At 38.1% G+C, this 18,609-nt stretch overlaps 1 protein-coding gene and 1 long non-coding RNA gene across 3 annotated transcripts in view; one reads left to right on the top strand and one right to left on the bottom strand.

Moving 5' to 3' along the window:
* Positions 1 to 12,767, bottom strand: part of LOC130544679 (uncharacterized) — a 73,990-nt gene extending 61,223 nt beyond the window's left edge. Inside the window, exons 1-2 of the long non-coding RNA XR_008961146.1 lie at positions 7,518 to 12,767; positions 4,986 to 5,200 (exon numbers count right to left, since the gene is read on the bottom strand). This is a non-coding gene — a long non-coding RNA (uncharacterized LOC130544679). The remainder of the gene's footprint in view (positions 1 to 4,985; positions 5,201 to 7,517) is intronic.
* MMADHC (metabolism of cobalamin associated D) overlaps positions 7,694 to 18,609 on the top strand; it is a 51,864-nt gene continuing 40,948 nt past the window's right edge. The window contains exons 1-3 of one of the 2 annotated variants that reach the window (XM_044381603.3): positions 7,694 to 7,760; positions 8,274 to 8,333; positions 12,763 to 12,907. In XM_044381603.3, coding sequence (XP_044237538.1) covers positions 8,325 to 8,333; positions 12,763 to 12,907 — 154 coding nt within the window. In that variant the 5' untranslated portion in view covers positions 7,694 to 7,760; positions 8,274 to 8,324. The other variant, XM_026492817.4, reaches the window with a different exon arrangement.

The raw sequence follows: 18,609 nt of genomic DNA, 5'->3' as shown, positions 1-18,609 counted from the left end.
CGACACAGTGGTTTAAATCAATGTTCCAGCTGTTTCAACAAACATTTATTGAATACTTATTATGCTTCAGGCTCTGGGATCATAGACACAGGCAAGAGATGGAGAGCTATTGAACATGTATATACAATATGCACCATACTGGTAGATGTCATTGAGGTACAATCCTCACTCTCAAAAAGCTCATAATCCACTTCTGTGTGTATGTGTGTGTGCATGTGTATAAACAAATTAGAAAGCAACTGAAACTAGGTAGTAATTATGAGCTAACCTGAGTAATATTATATATGAGTTAGGAAAATAGAAGATTAATGTGTTATACAGACATAGCTTCATGAAGGAGATGCTTTGGAGCTGAATACTGAAAACCTAGTCATAGAGAGAGAGAGAGAAAAGAGAGGGGCAATACCAGCTATTGATAAGATGAGGAAAACTCAGGTGGGAATAAGCAGTCTGCTTAGCTAAAGGTAGGTAATGCCAGAAGACAGCTGAAGATAAAGCTGAATGTAAAAAAGGGGCAGGAGCATTATAAGTTGGGGCATAAAAATTAACTTGAATCCCAGATTTTTGTTGAAATATAGGCTTGATAAATTTCTCCCCCAAGTTCTAACAAAATTATTCTGTTTTAGTCAGGCAGGAGAAAGGGCATAAATACAAAAGGGAGTGCAGAGAATTCCCAAAACAACAGAGAAAAACGTTTCAGTGATCATTTGCTATGCAGGCAATTTCTGGGGAACTCAGAAATATCAATAAAAATCAAAGTAGAGAAAAAATATACCTAATCGAAGATTTTATTGATTTTTAAAAGACAAAAGCCTCTTAAGTAATTAATTAACATGCATCACTGATGCCACCAAATATCATCAAACCATATAATAGGAAATAGGAAGCTTAAAGTAATATAATCATTGGTACTCCTATGGGCTGGTAAAGTGCCTGTTCTGTTCAAATGACAGGGCACTGGGTCATCAGTGCGTCCAAGGGATATTCCCATTGCAATCTGTCAGCATATTGGCAAATGTTCTTAGTGACACACAGCCCATGAATACAGAGTCTTACCCTCATTCATGGCTCAAAGCATCTCAGTGCAGTGTTGCTCTCCTGGCTCCCTCCAATGGCTCCCTCCAATTGGCTCCACCAATTAAGCAGCTTCACAATCTCAGTATCTAAATGTGAACATCGGTATCAAGTTTGAATGCCTGATGAGACTAACTAAATACTTCGCAGAAATGTAATCAGTCCCAAAATGGAAGGGAAAAAAAAGGAAATCCTCAGAAGTGGATTTGACATGGTTCCTGTTCCTATTGAAGTTTCATAAGATCACAGCTGAGAGAACATTCTACCATAAATTGAAAGGCTCTGCATTAACAGCAGGAAACAAAAACCCATTTCACAACTCATCCCCCACTAATTCAGCATATCCACCACAAATTCTCAAGTCGTCACATTGTCGTATATCGCCACCTAGCGTCCACAGGCAGATACATGTTAATGCTGGCTGAGCCCAAAGGCGATGTTTTTCTGCAGTCACCCGTTCCAAGGGCTTCCTGCTAGACTTGGCTATTCACCACATCAGGCTTCCTAGTGTGATTCCTCATTGTACTTCAGGGCATACCAATGAAAGTGTACTAATGAATTCATTTTATTGTAGTTAAATTCTCATTTTGTGGATTGTCCTCAAGTACTTTGAAACTGCATACTGTTCCCAGGATGACTCTTTCTCTCTCTCTCTTTTTTTAAGAGGTGGGAGTGGGCAGGGGGAGAAGAAGAATCTCAAGCACGCTCCACATCCAGCACGGAGCCCCAAGCGGGGCTTGATCTCATAACCCTGAGATTAGGACCTGAGCCAAAATCAAGAGTCAGATGCTCAACGGACTGAGCCACCCAGGTGCCCCAGGATGACTCTTTCTTGACACTTAGCATATACCTGACTCCCCACCATTCCTTCTCACTATTCTCTACTATTGGGGCATAGACTCTATAATGGATGTCTATAGAGTGCATAGATTTTGATAGCATTATTTGCTACATGAGATATAACTGGATAGAGAGGGTTGTATCAGAAATGCATCCAAATTGTTCATAATACCAACATTTGAGTGGCTTTAGAATGTTTCATTTTGTAGATTTGCCCTTTCCCTCCTTCTAGTCTTATAACCACACAGTGGGAAAGAGAAAGATACGTTAATGAATAATCAAAACCCAACAGAACAACAGAATATAACAAAATTAAAACAATTCCAAGGATTAATTTACTTCAGAGACCCCATTTCCCTCTAAGCAATCTTTAGAGTATAAGCCCAAACAAGCCCTTTCTAGACAGGAAGTGTGACAAATTTTTGAAGATACAAGCTATTAGATGGCAATAAATCATCTCAAAGCATTTTAGACCTACATTACTCTCCTTGGGTCAGATTTTTTCTGCACTAGGCAAAATAGAAGATGTGAGCAATTAGATGGGTGTAGACACATGAATGGAGGACAGCTTTCTTAGTTTACCTTGGAGTTAGATATGCCAGATTGCCATGTAAAATTTAGGGCATACTTACACTAAAAATTACTCATTGTTTATCTGAAACTCAAATTCAACTGAGTGCCCTGTATTTAATTAGGCAACTCTACTTGGAATGGAACAAAAGACCTCGTTGGAGAAAATAACTAGGCTCCTAGCAGAACCACAGTCATTTTTATGAAAATGGTTGCTTTGGTGGGGTTCCAGAGACCGGTATCAAAGCAAAGGCCCAATCCTGTAAGCCTTCAAATAATACTCTATATTTAATACTTTAAACTTTATGAAACATTTCACATATATTATCTAGATTCTCCTAATGACAACTCTTATGTGGTTATTTTTATGACCATTTCAAGGCTCACGGATGTTAAGGAATTGCCATGGTGATCCACATGAAGCGGTATGAAAAAGCCAGAACTTGAATCCAAATCTTTCAGTATGGTGCAATGTCTACAAATAAAGAAAATGTTCATGTGGACACTACACAAGACTTTCCATTATGACATAAGGCCAGGAAAATGAAATATTCTCAAAGTCACTGAGATGTCTAATACACTTTCAGACTAGAGTCCAGTTTGATTTTTTAAAAGCAGAGAACATTCACTTTATGTCCCCAAGTACAGTGAGACATCATTTTCCTGATGTAGGTTTATTCACACATACCTAACCACTACACTTTGTAGGCCATTTATATGTCCTAGAGACCCTTGATAAAGTCAAAATTTGTTTAACTCAGAGTTCACTTTCCCTAGATCTTTACATTTGAAATTTAGAAAATGTTCTTGTAATAATCCCATTAGCTGTTAAGGCTCAGGTCTGTTTTTTAAATTGTAGAGCAGTGACAGCTGGTGTTCATAGTGTGTATTACACTTCTCCCTACCACAGTTTTTTATCTTTTACTTATGGTCTTCAAATTCTAGTTCTCATAAAAATTCCCTGAAGAATTTCTTAAAATGCAGCTTCCTAAACCCCTCATAGATTCTGATTATATACATCTGAGGTAATGTACATCACACAAGCCCCAATGCTAACATCCCTTTCCTCGTCCTGGTCAATCTCATATAAGAGAACATTACTGTTACCACCCCTGACCAGCACTGTGCACATATATGGAAATCAAAGGTATAAGTAGGAGGAGTTCATTGATGATGATAATGCTGATAATGATGACAAAGATGATCTCAGCTAACACTTATTGCACACTAAGTGCTGTGCACTGTGCTAAGTCCTTTACATGGATTATCTCATATAATCTTCTAAATATATCTACAAAGTAGATAATATCAAGGGCACCTGGGTGGCTCAGTCAATTAAGTATCTGGCTCTTGATTTCAGCTCAGGTCATGATCTCAGGGTCCTGAGATTGACACCCCCCCCCCCCCCCCCCGTCTCCAGGCTCAGTACAGAGTCTGCTTGTCCCTCTCCCTTTGCTCTTCTCCAGCTGGTGTGTGTGCTCTCTCTCTCTGTCTCTCTCTCTTTCTCATATAAATAAAGTCTTTTAAAAAGAAGTAGATAATATCATGGTCTCCACTGTAATGACAAGGAGGCAGAGAGATGAACAAATAGATAACTGTTATATCTAATATCACAATTAAAGTCCAGTGATTATATGAATCACACTCAAACTAAAAACCGAAATATTAAATAGAAGGCTTCTCTTCCAGTATGTCCTAGAGATACACAACATTCACTGTCTATAATATTCATGTATTGCCACTCAGCAATAGATGGCTAGAACATACAAGGTGTTTCCAGAAAAAGCTTGAGTTTTCTACAAATGGCTAAAATATATGCCTATCTTAATGTATCAAATACTAAAGAGAGAGTGTGGGCAACTTAAAAAGATGTGTTCTTAATAGTTGAGTTCTGTGACTGAGTCAAATAATAAAAACCAAGTGTTCACAGATTTTTACTTTTATCCACACCCTTTTCTAATTTCTACTATTATCATTTTACATGTTGTTTTCTTGCAACCAGGTAATAGTTCCATGTAGCATTTTTTAAAATAACACAAAATATTGTCTTCAAACTTCTAATGTGCTTTAGACATGCTTGGCTGAGCAGAAAATAGTCCATTTTGTCTTTTGGTTTTATAATCCTACTGTCTTTACAGAAAGAACTAGCTGCAATACAACAGCCTTGCCAAGTTGAGCACTTAGTGATTATTATATATTCCTTAGTTTGCGTAAGTATACATCTTTTGTCATTGAGAATTGGTGTTTCTAGAATAAAAAGGAAGCCATATGTTTACCAAAAAACAGCTGTTTTTGGTAAGCTGTTAAGAATGAGATGAGAAAGAAAACCCCCAAGGATTACATATTGGTCTCTGGATAATCTCATAATCTGGTGAATGGATCAATTTTTACAGTTCTGTGAAGATCCTCCTTTATTTCTGAAGAACAATCCAAGAGAGAATGAAAGGGAGAAGGCAAATAGATAAGATGAAATTGAAACAAGTTGAGAGAGAGCTACTCACCTCTTTGTCTTCTGAGTTTTATTGTCGTGGAAGGCATAGAGATTTCGGAGCCAGACAAATCCAAGGTTTAGTCTCACAGTCACCACTACATGTAGTTGCACAGCGTTGAGCAGTTTGCTTAGGCTGAGTCTCAGTTTCTTCACTTAATGCAGTATAGACACTACTACTCTCCCAGCCCAGTGGTCGGATAGATAGATGTTGTGGAAGCATGGAGCCTGGAAACAGAACAACCAAAAGCAGCTGCTGTTAATGGTAGCTTGTTATTAACGATCCACACTTGTCATCTATTCAGCTTCATCTATTCAACAAACATTTATTGATCACCTCTCTGTGGCAGGAATACAGTAAAGTTCCGGGAATACAATAAACAAACAGATAAAGTCACTGTACTCAAGAAGTTTCTGTTTCAGCCTCTGAATGCCCAGTTATCAAAATTCCACACCCTCCACCCCCCACTCCACTGAAATTCCTCTAGCAAAGTCACTGTTGCTGGATTTATCAAAAAAGATGAAACTCAGTAAGACCTTTTTGTAGCATCTAATAATATTGAGCAATAATAGCAATAATTCTTGATGTCTAGAATAGTCTCTTCTGATTTCCTTCTACTTTCTAACTAAAACTTGCCAGTTTCTGTTGCTAGATTTTCTTCTGTTACCCATTTAATTAATATTTCCTAGTATTCTGACTTTTCCCTTTTTATACTCTACACTAGTAGTTCTTGAACTTTCAGAGTCATGAACTCCTTTAAGAATCTGAAGAAGCTATGCACCCTCTCCCTATGGAAAAAAAAATGAATCTACTTACAAATATACAAAAATTTGCATACATTTTCAGGAGTGCCACAGACCCTTCCCCCTTCCCATAAAGCCCATTGCTGAACTTTAGGTTAAGGAGTTCCCATGGCTTGAAGTATTATCCATACGTCAAGGATCCTCAAATCTCTCTCTTCTACAAAAACCACTTTTCTGAGCAATAGGCCTACTTCTAAATGACTTATTGTCAACTCCACATGAATGCCCCTTAGGCACCTTAAAACTCAAGATATCTCAAACCAAACTCTTCCTCTTTCTCCGAACACCTGTTCTCCTGGAAGACAATACGTGTGGGAAAGAGAACACTATTTTTGAACGTAACAGACCTAGATTTAATTCCAGCCCTGGAAGCTTCAGAAATATACTTAACCACTTTCTGCTTTCATTTCTTCTTCATATTTAACACGTACATAATAGTATCTCTATTTTCTATATTGTTATGAGAATTAAAACAAATAATGCAAAAATCCCTATCCCAAGTGCCACCACATAGTATACATTCCACAAATATTAATATTACTGAATTCCCAATAAAGCAAAAGCAACTCTATTCACCATATATCCTAAGTCAAAAATTTAGGAATCATCTTCACACACCCTTCCAACCCATCGTCTAAATGGCAGCCAGAGGACCTTCCCAAGATGCAAATCCGATAATGCCATGACTCTGCTTCAAATCTTTCCAGTTGCTTCCAGGATTACATCTATCTCAAGTACTGCACTGAAGGCTGACTATGATCTGGCCCCTGTCCATGCCAAAGTTATTCCCTTGACTACTTGTAGATCTTCTCAAGTATGTGCAATGTTTAGGATTCCACAACTCTGTTCATACTGCTTCCTTTGCCTGAAGTGTCCTCACCCCTCCACATCTTTTCTTGGCATTCAGGCAAACACCCATTCATCTTTCAAAACACAGTTCAAGCATCACCTCTGCTATGAAGTTACTCCTGACAGCCTCCTGCCATACTGTTGATCACTGACTCCTTTTATCTCTCATCTGTACCTGACCCATGATTTCTATCATGGCAAAGATGAATAGCATATGCTTCCTCATCTCAAAAAGCTTACAATCATCATTCAACGAGAAATCCTCTTATATAACCTGGACAAGTAAGCCAAAGAGAAACTACAAGGCATGAAAAAATGAGTTATAAGCAACTTCAACACTGAGCTCAGTGGTCTTTTCTTAGAAGCCTTTCTGTGACTCCCAAGCTCCAAGCTGTGTGTGCGCATGTATATGCTATATGTTAGCTATATATAAACTCATTTAATCTTTAAAGTGTGGGGGGCAAGCACTATTATTATTCCCCTTTTACAGGTGAGGAAACGAAAACATAAAAAGACCAACTTGCCTAACATTACCTACTCCGAAACAGTAGTATGAATAAAGTATGGACTTCAGTTAATTTAAAAAAATTGATAAATGAAAATGATATATTGTTTATAAATAAATTGTTTGAGATATATATATATATATTTACTGAGCCTACTAAGGGCGTGGGACACAAATAGAAAAACCTACGTGTCCTATGCTCGAAAACAGTGATTCGTGAAAAACTAGTAGCTATGATAATAAAGAACTTAAGATTGTATCTCTTGGCGGCAGTAAAAAAAGCCTTAAGAGGAACCTATCAAATGGATCAATGAGTTAAGGAACGAAATGAGAGGAACCCTAAACCCAGATCAGGAACCCTCCTCCTTTCACGTCACCCCACCTCACCTTTTCTCCTCCTACAGCGTTTCCCCGCGACTATCCAATGGAAGGTAGGCTCCACGGCACTGTTATGCGCGTGCGCATCATCAATTCGACGATCCTTTGCATCGATGCTTTCAGAAGCAACTTCTTAAGCCTGGTCACTGCCAGCGTCGGCGCTACCCCTACTGCCGTCGCCGTCGCCATCGCCATTTTGACGGCGCAAAGAGTGAGGGTCTGGGACAGCTGGAGGGGGCGGCGGCGGGACTGGTACGGATGGTTTCCGCCCACGTTAGCCCCTCGAAATTCGCCCGTCTTCTTGGTTCTACAGCACTCGGTATTGCTCCTATTCCGATAGGGTCCCTGTCGCTCTCCCTAGTCCTGTCACTCTATAGGCTGTTTTCGCTTCCTCACCGTCAGCTCCGTTCGAACCCTTATTTGGAGCTGTTGTCAAGCTCCCCTGACCTGTGTTAAAATACCTGCTTCGACCCTCGGAACTCTGTCTCGGCCACTGGCCCCTAGTTCCCCGCTCTCATCTGGCCCGAGTTGCTTGCGGGGGCGGGGGTGGGGGCACAAACCGGGAGGACTGGGTGCTGCACGGCCTCCTCTGGGCAGGGATCTGTGCCCTGTAGGGTCTGGGGGCCAATTCTGGCCTTCCTGGGTTACGGGGAGAGCTTGAACTTTGATCGTAGTGGAGCGACACATAGGAGATGGTGGACGTTACCCGAGTTGTGTGTTAGAGCTTAATCGGTCACCAGCCTGTTTTGTTTTGTCCGTTCTCAGGAATAACTTTACGAAGGGAAAGATATTTTGCATCTGCCCTCTCCACTGGAAATGGCCACTGTGAGTAAATTAGTCTCTTAAGCAGTATAGCGGTTTGGGAACTTGCTAGGAAATGGAGGGATGGGTTTATGTTTTTTGTGCTTAGACGTAGTGTATGAAAAATGTCAGGGAAGCTTTGAAGGTAGTTTGAACACAAATGTTTTCTTCAACACTCGTGTACTTGTTTCTACAAATGCATTTTTGGAAATAAATTCAATGCCAGGATCCTTTCAGTATTTTTGAGAGACATTATTTCAGTAAATATTTAGAATCCATTTTTAAGTTATTTTTTATTTCTTTAGTTAGCTAAACAGAAGGTTTTGTAACAGTTTCAGTCTAGCAAGTAACCTTCCAAATCCTAGGAAATGAGAAGAGATACGATTCACATAGATCAGAAATATTGATTGTAAGTCACCAGTTTAGACTCATCCTACCTTAAGGAGTTCATATAGTAGGGGACAGTAGACATACATGAAATAGCTACAATAAAATTATTGTAGTGTAAAAATTATTTCTTAAAAGCTACACAAAAGTACATCCAGATCCAAAGCTTTGTGAGGAGGAGAAACAAGGGGTTTGGGATCACTTAATCAGGGAAGCATTTAATCTGAGTTTTGAAAGATGGTGGGGTTTAGATAATCAGAGATTTGAATGAAAGAACAGAAGACATATTCAGAGACACCTTCCCTTTCAAAAATCAAGAAGTCATTTCTGCCTTCTGCAATGTCAGATATGTGAAAGAGATTAGAGGGAAATAAGGTTGGATTGTGGAGTTGGAATCAAGTAATAGAGAGCCTCAAATGTCACACTCAGTATTTAGATTTGATTCTTTAAGTTGTGGCTGTTTAATCAGACCTATCTTAGGAAGATTAATATGGCAACAAGTAGGATAATATTCCTGTAATTGAACATGATATGTTCAGAGTCTAATGACTGACGTGACTGTAGGGACAAGTCATAAAAGTAAACCACTAGTCTGGACCTATTTTAACATGAATTTTTACTTAGCCGGAACCACAGAAAGGGAATGTTGTAAAACAAGCATGGGATACTCTGAAAAGTAACTAGAATAGAATGTTAATGTTTAACCTGGCTTTATTTTGATTTAAATGAATGAAATAGTTCAGCAGGGTGAATATTTTGTTACTGTTAAAAAGTTCATATGAAATAAAGTTTAGTATTCAAATATACTTTAAAAATTTGTGTTTATATGCACTGTAAATACTGAATGGATGTCAGTTATGAAATATGCAAGTATGTGTATCTTCAACTATTTAGTTAGCATACATAGCAAGAGTTATAAATGTCCATGCTTTGGAAGCTGGACAGATAAGTCAAGATGCCTTGGTGGGAACTCTGACAAACCGAAATTTTCATTTCTGATATAGTGGGAGCAGCCTTTCCTTAGCTGTGGTGATTTATTGCTAACTAATGCCATTTAGGAATATGAATCCAGTGCTGCCAGATCTTCTGAGTTTTCAAGAACAGCTGAAAATGTGGACGTTTTGTGTGAAATCTATAATTTCTCAATGTTTATATCTAATTCAAAATTTTTTATAACAGTGTGGACCACACAAGAATGTCTATAATTATATATGAATGAATTTCCTAGATGGATATAGATGAATTTCCTAGATAACCAGTTTTCAGTCTTTGGAATAGATACTATTTTCTGCTCACATGATCAAAAGCAGGACTTAGTCCTAAAACAGTGCTTAAAAGACAGTTTCTCTTTTTATACTAATAAGGATTTTAAAATTATATTTTAATAACTGGTCATCTTCCCAAGTCTAGAATCCTAGGTTTGAAGTAATCATATACAAAATCATACTTATCCTCATAGTAAAATAAACTGGCTGTTCAATTTTTGAGTTATTTATTGGCCGTCATATTTATTTATATTTATCAGCTGACCCAGTGTCATAAAATCTGCCAAGTAAAGAATGTGAGGATCCTATAGGTTAAAAAGGAAACTTGAAATACATTAACATTGTCATCAGGTATTCCTTTCAGTGGACAAATTAGATACTGGCTTATTTTGCCATTAAAATGAAATATAAATAAATAAAATAACATGAAACTCGATGATTAGATTTTCTTAGATTGGCAACAAAATTCACATTATAACTTTTGTTAAAAGCTTTACCATCAAGGAAAAAAATCTAAAGTAGAATCTAGTGGCCTTGGCATTCACAGGCTAAAATAATCCTTAATAATATTAGGAAGTTGCTAAAATAATTTGGATAATCTTTCTTTTCCTTTTCTGCTTGTGAAGCAATTTATTATCACAAATATTTTGATAATCATACTTTAATTTTAATGGTATATGGAAGTATATTATGGAAATAAGTAAAACAGTGCATGTAAAGCACTTAACAGAACGTAGCCCCCAGTAACTAACATCTGTTGATTACTTGCTATTTAATATTGCCCCTTTCAGATAATCTCTTATTGAGCCTCTTGTTATTTTGAGGCCTTCCCCAAAATATTTTTGGAGTTTAAAATTTTATATTGCCTTTAGATCCTGAGGCATAGTCTATTAAATGTAAATGTCTTCATTTGTAAAGGTAAATTTCAATTATAGAAACACCCAAAAGTCTGAGTTTGTCTAGTAAGTTAAAATCTAATAATTATCACATTTATCTCTTTAGGCAGGTTGGGTCCTAACCCAAGGAAGGATGCTTAAATTTTCAGGTGGCCAGAGTGCTCTGGAGAGGGGCTTTGTACTTTTGAGATACATAAAGAAGGTTCTATTTATCCAGGTCTTGAAGACAGGTCTTGAAATTTACTAGCCCTGGAAGAAGAGGGAAAAGGGCATGAAGAAATTTTATGGCAGGATAAAAGAAGGTAGAGAAATATGGGAAATGTTGCAGATATTTTTATGTGACTAAAGAATTGAAAGGGGAAAGGTGGGTAAAGTTAGTAAGAAATTATGCCAGAGAGGTAGAACAACAAGTTAGTTTATTCTCTTGTACTTATGATGAAAAAAAGAACACATGGGTTGGAATTCAGACTACTTTGTGAAAGGTAAAAAGAATGATTCTAAAGTATCAAATGTCTAGACTATTTCAGCATCCCAGTAACTAGTTTTCATACCACTCCAGTCCATCCTGCCCTAAGTGGTACATTCCTAAAAAACCTATTCTTTCCTGCCTCCAGATTAAAATTCTGATTTATTGTCTTGATGTAACAAGCCTTTTACTGTGTCAAATATAAAGCCTTCTATAATTGCCCACAACTTAACTTTCAAGCCTGTTTTTTACTGCATAAATATCTACCCTCACTGAATTTATTACTCTTTTGAATATAGTTTTTTTGACTATACATCTGTTCCTGAAAGTCACTCATTGAAATGCCCTTTCCTCTGCAAATTTCTGCTATTTCTTCAAAACCTATTATATTCTTTCTGAATCTTTTCCCTCCTCCCTCAGGGATCTCTTATTGGTTCAAATCTTTTAATAGCATTTCATGATAATATGGTATTGGTTCTTACATGTTTTCTACTAAGAAACCAAGAGTTGGCATTTTTGTTTTTTAATGTGAAGGGACAGATAAGTAAATATTTTAGGCTTTCTATACCATATAGTCTCTGTGCAACTACTTAACTCTGCTATTATGGCATGGAAAGCAGCCACAGACAATACATAAATAAATAGGTGTGGCTATGTTAGAGTAAAACTTTATTTACTAAAACAGCAGGGTGTGTGCAGCTATAGTTTGCCAACCCCTGCATTAAATCACTCTGACACGGGGCACCCAGGTGGCTCAGTCAGTTAAGCATCAGACTCTTGGTTTCCACTTAGGTCTTGATCTCAAGGTCTTGAGATCTGCATCCAGCTATGCATGGGGAATCTGCTGGAGATTCTTTCTTTCCCTCTGCCCCGTCCCCCTTTGTGTGCCTGTGTGTGCGCACATGTGCAAGTGTGCGTGCACACTCTCTCTCAAGTAAATCTTTAAAAAATAATAAAAAAAACAAATTACTCTGACCCAAGTATTTTGCTGAAAGTTTCTGCGTGAACGATGTTTCCACATTCACCTGTTGTAACTGACCTCAGAGTCCAAGAAATGAACATAGGAGCAAAAAATTTAGCACAAAGCTATGTACTAAAGGTGTTGAAGACAATAGAAAAATCTTATTTGTACTACCTTTTTAGTGTTGTTCCCAAATAGGGCAACTTTTAGAGGTTCCTATTCTCTCTAGTGTGGTATTGTTGATTCTAGCCTTTATTGGAAAGGCCATTTTACACAAAATAACTTATTACTTGTTTGTTTTTTAAATAGATTTTTTTAAATTATATACATAATGTTTGTCACATGGTAGTTGTTCAATAATAGAATAAGATTTGGTTTTGAAAGATACATTGCAGTGTGAGGATTTGCCAGAGATTGTCTGTGTAGGTATAACACGTATATCCAGAACAAATAATGTTAATTTTTGTGTTATTCTTAGGTGCTCTGTAATAGAGCCAGACTGGTTTCCTATCTCCCAGGATTTTGCTCTTTAGTTAAAAGGGTTGTCAATCCCAAAGCCTTTTCAACTGCAGGATCTTCAGGTTCTGATGAGTCTCATGTAGCCCCTGCACCTCCAGATATATGTAAGTAAAAGTTATAATGATTTACTTATACTTGTTGCAAAACACCCACCTCCCTTCTGGCAACCACCAGTTTATTCTCTGTATTAAAGACTATTTTTGTTTCTCCCTTTTCTCTTTTTTCCTATATTCTACATGAGTGTAATCATATGGTATTTGTCTTTCTCTGACTAAATTATTTCACTTACTGTTATACCCTGTACATCCATCCATATTGCTATAGATGGCAAGATTTCATTTTTTTAATGGCTGAGTAATATTCCATTGTTTATATATACCACATCTATATCCATTCATCTGTGGATAGATATTTGGATTACTTCCATATCTTGAGTATTATAAATAATGCTGTGTTAAATATAGGGGTGTATATATCTTTTTTTGTGTGTTTTCATTTTCTATAGGTAAATACCCAGTATTGCAATTGGATCATTTGATAATTTTTTTAATTTTTCAAGAAATCTCCTACTGTTTCGCACAGTGTCTGCACAGTTTGCATTCCCACCAACAGTACAAGAAAGTTTCTTTTTCTCCACATCCTTGCCAACACTTGTTATTTCTTATATTTATTTTAGCTGTTCTGACAGGTATAAAGTGATATTTCATTGTGGTTTTGATTTGCCTTTCCCTAATGATTAGCGGTATTGATTATCTTTTCATGTGCCCGCCAACTACATGTCTTCCTTAGAAATATGTTTGCTGTTGCCCTCTGACCATTTTTTCATAGGGTTTTGGTTTGGTTTGGTTTGGTTTGGTGTTGAGTTGTGTAAGTTCTTTATATATTTTGGATATTAACCCCTTATCAGATACAGCAGTTGCAAATATCTTTTCCATTCAGTAGGTTGCCTTCTTTTTGTTGTTGTTTCCTTCACTGTGCAAAAACGTTTTATTTCAGTATAGTCTCAATACTTTAATTTTCCTTTTCTTTGCCTTACCGAGGAGAAATATCTAGAAAATATTTCCGTGGCCTATATCCACAAAATTACTGGCTGTGTTACTGAAGCATAGTTGACAGTGTTACATTAGTTTCAAGTGTACAACATAGTAATTCATTAATTTTATACACTACACAGTGCTTAGCATGAAAAGTGATTCAGTGTAGTTACATCTGTCACTATACAACCTTATTACAGTATTATTGACTATATTCCCTGTGCTGTACTCTTAATCCCCGTTACATGTGTATTTTATAACTGAAAGTTTGTACCTTTTAAACCACTTAATTACTTTAGCCATCATCCCCCCCCCCTTCCCTCTGGCAACTACCAGTTTGTTCTACGTATCTGTCTGTCTTTTCTGGCTTTTTGCTTTCTTGTTTTTTGGTTCATTTGTTATGTTCCCACATTTAAGTGAAATCACTTAGTATTTCTTCTTCTCTGTCAGACATATTTCACTGAGCATAATAGCTCAAGGTCCATGTATGTTACCGCAGAGAGCAAGATTTCATTCTTTCCTAATGGCTAAGTAACATTCCATTGTGTGTGTATACAATACACACGTTTTTTATTCATCATCTGTCCAAGAACAGGGTGCTTCCATATCTTGGCTATTGTAAATAATGGTGCAATAAACATAGGGGTGCATATATCTTTTTGAATTACTATGTTCATTTTTGTTGGGTAAATACCTAACACTGGAATTTCTGGATTCTTTGGTATTTCTTTTAAATTTTTTGAGGAATCTCCATCTGTTTTCCATGATGTTTCCACCAGTTTACATTCCCAACAAACAGAGCACAAGGGTTCCCTTTTCTCCATATCCTCTCCAACCTTGTTTCTTATCTTCTTGATTCTAGCTATTCTGACTGGTGTGAGAATGCTGTAGTATGAATTTATGAATATCAGAGTTATGGAATGCTTGTCTTGTCATTTTTGTAATGATTTTCAATTTTCTCCAGCAAAAGCAAGATATCTGAATGAGAAATTTCAGAAAGCTTCTTGGTTTTGACAAAATCACACACACACACACACACACACAAGCAGAGGTAAAACTATACATTATTTTTAGAGGTGTTGGTTCTTACCAACAAACCAAAAAAGAAATTACACTATATATATATGATTCTAATTACTCACCAATTGAGAACTGAATAGTGGAGATAGGAGACAATATATGTTTTAGGGAGGATTTTCAGAGGTAGCTCAACTCATGCCTCCTCAACTCATGACATCAAGCACTCTGGAGCCTTCCTTTGTGCTGAATGTTGAGCTCTCAGGGAGGGAGATTCTTAGGGTCAGGAAAAATGATCTGGCGGTGGTGATGATTCGTGAATACAAATATACCTAACACGCAAGGTAGAGAAGCATTCCAGGTAAAGGAGAGCAGAAATGCCAAGGGAAAGCTTTGAAGTATGAATAATTAAATTGGGAATGCTACCATGCAGGGTGGCCTGAAGACTATTAGAAGATTCACTGCAAGGTAGGCAGGAGGCAGATGACAGAGGGCCTTATGCACCACGCCAGTGACTTTGGATGACATCATTTAGGGTGGTGATTTCTAAAGAAATTCTATGGGGCTCCGGTTATTTCCCTACGAAGGGGAAACTGTGAAGGACAATAAGGGTATAGGAGAGGCTTCCAACGCTCTACCATTGTTCAACCAAAGCTTACAATAAGAATTGTTTTTCATTTGTGCTCTCATGTAAGTATGCAAATAAAAATTTGCAAAGCTAAAATGATTAAAAACTGGAAGCAAAAAACAAAAAACTGCTGGAGGCAAAAAAAAGCTATGGAAGGATTTTGAGTAAGACAAAATCTGGTGCATTTTAGAAAAATCAGTCCAGATGGGAGTATCTGTCTCCAACCCGAGGTGGCCATATTCCAAGTATGTTGTATTGGAATGCTTGTCAACTGGCACCACCATGTCTCATCTCTCCTAAGGCTGGGAAGTAGATTTCCCTTTAAGTGCCTTCCCAGTGGTTGTGCATTAGCTTTCTGATGAGAGGACCTTGCGGCGCTTTAGCAGGCACAGGTGAAACGCAGTTCCTTATACTCGGAAGGTTGTGGGAGTCACGGGGAGAGTCCTACATAGCTGTTTCTGGAGACCCGTGGGGGAGCTCCCATTTCACGGTCCTCCTGTGGTCCGGCCTGTTGCTTCTCAGACTCCTGTAAACCTCAGGTTTTGTGCTTCCAGTTGAGGCAGTGACTGTTCCTCCGACCCTCTGACTACCCCCTTGCAGACAGACCTTCACTTCCCAGCTTCTGCCTCATCCAGGTAAGCTGTAATTTGTTGTGTTAACCCCTTAGCCCTGTAATATTGTAGCGTCTCTTACCCCGACAGAACTCAGACTGATACAGGTGTGTATCAAGTAATCCACTGGATGGAGAAGATCATGGTAAAACTCCAGTTTATATTTATGTTTTAATCTCTCCATTTGAAAATCATACCATTTTAGGACAAACATATTGTGAAAGAGTAAGCATATATAACTTAAAAAGAAGTCAAAGTGTTGAGATGGGTGTTCAGTTTGTTTACTTATGGGGGTGTGAAGTTTTCAAAATTTGACAGGTGACCTTGGTAGGGAAGGTGACCTTGGAAGAGGGAAAACCCGTAGGCCCAATGTTCAGTTGAAAGGCTACTGTAGAAGTCATCCGGGAAAGAGTCGATGCGGATCTGAAGTGAGGCTTTGGCAGGGACAGTCGGATTTAAGTAGTATTTAGAAGGTAAAATAAACAAGAAGCTGTAGCTGACAGCACCTTTGAGGAGGAAAGAGAAGGACACTTGAAAAATGACTCGTAGGTTTGCAGCATAGGTGCTTCCATTCGCAGAGCAAGACCTGCCAGGTGCTTTTGTTTGTTTTTCCTCTCATCCAGCTCAGCCATTTAAAAAAACCACCACCCACCAAACCCACCTGGGGTTCATCTCAGGAATGTGAAGGGTGGTCCAGTATCAGGAAGACTTTCCCCAGCTCTACCATGTAAAAGCTGTAAGAGAGAACTTGATTGTGGTCGATGCAGCTAACTATCCACCCCAATTTTATGCTCGCCATGCCATTGTATGGAATTGTTACCAGGAAGTGATGCCCAGATGGGGCCACGTGACCAATTCTTGCCAAAGGAGACGTGGGTGATGGTGGTGTGTTTCAGCTCTGGACCAAAGCTTTTTAAGAAGCTGGAGTGCTGCTTTCACACCCTCCTCCCCTTCCATCCGCAGAATTTAGACAACAGCCCTAGATGAGAATGCAGATGCAGATGGAAGAAATCTGGGCCCTTGAATTACGTTATGGAGGAGAGCCACCTGCCTTAGTGTTACATGCCTAAGAAATAAGCCTCCCACCATGTTAGACACAAAACGTGTATCCACTCGTTCGTTAAAAAAGTTTAGTCTACTTCAAATATTATGAGGATACTGTAGTAGAAGCCCCAAAGCATGCGATAACAGCAAACAATCATTGCTGATACAAACTTTTAGAAAACCTATTGCTCACAGGCTTTCTGAATGAGGGGTCCACACAGAGAACAAACTTGGGTGGAAAAAATTAATTTATCTTTTCACTAACATTCCACTGAAATTTAGCATGTCTCTTCATTGTGAATGTAGGCAACACATCCAGTGCGACTAGCAGTTCCTGGGACTTGGCGCCAACAGAAAACAGATTTTTCCTATCACATTAAAGACCTTCCTTGACTTACGATGGCATTATGTCCAGACAATCCGTTGTTAGTTGAACAGAGCATAAATTGAAAGTGCACTTAACACACCTAACCTGCCCAACTTCATAGCTTAGCCTCGCCTACCTTAAATGTGCTCTGAACACCTACGTTATCCCACAGTTGGGCAAAATCATCTTCCCACAAAGCCTGTTGCATAATGAAGTGTTGCATATCTCATGTGATTGATTGAATGCTGTGCTGACAGTGAAACAGAAAGGTCGTGTGGGTACAGAGTGGTTTTAAGTGTATCGGTTGTGCTCGTGATCAGGTGGCCAGATGGGAGCTGGGGCTCACTGCCACCGCCCAGCATCATGAGAGAGGATTGTACTGCATATCCCTAGCCGAGGGAAAGATCCAAGTTCAAAATTCGAAGTGGGGTCTCTACGGAATGCCTATTGCTCTTGCACCATAGTCAGCTCGAAAAATCCTAAGGTGAATCACGGTAAGTTGGGGACCGTCTGTGTGGTTGTTGCCAATATATCAATACCGTTTTACTGTCAATACTTCAGAATTACAGATCTTGCAATACTAAACCTTCATAAGCAGCACCTATATTCTGTCACAACTTTTAAAAATATTTCAATGTATGTATTTAAAAATAATCAACTTTTTAATATATGTACTTATGCATTTAAAACCATTCTTCTGAAAAGAGGCCCATGGCATGAAAAAAACCCAAAAAATCCAAAAAAAAACCTTGAAATATATTTCTTCGATGTAGCGATGAATATCTAACTTAAAACAACAAGGTTGCTGCTTCCAAACTTTAAAAGTCTAGTTTGAATACTAGCTAAGATATGATAAAGAAATGCAGAATTACAACAGATTACAAGAATCTCATAGTAACTCTAACCATCCAAATATTCTTAAGTAATAGAGTAATAGGAATAAATCACACTGGTGCATATTTGCATGTGTTTGGACACATGGATGTAAACGTTGGTAATCTTTTTTTTGTTTGTTTATTTTGTTTCGAGGGCAAACAGAGCCATTCAGGCCTATTAAGATGACCCTCGATATGTTTCTTTCTAATTCATTCCTATGATCAATTTG

The sequence above is a fragment of the Ursus arctos genome, unplaced genomic scaffold (genome assembly GCF_023065955.2).
Source record: "Ursus arctos isolate Adak ecotype North America unplaced genomic scaffold, UrsArc2.0 scaffold_1, whole genome shotgun sequence".
NCBI classification, from domain to species: Eukaryota; Metazoa; Chordata; class Mammalia; order Carnivora; family Ursidae; genus Ursus; species Ursus arctos.
The sequence above is the reverse complement of the archived record's forward strand: the minus strand, read 5'-3'. Positions and strand labels throughout refer to the sequence as shown.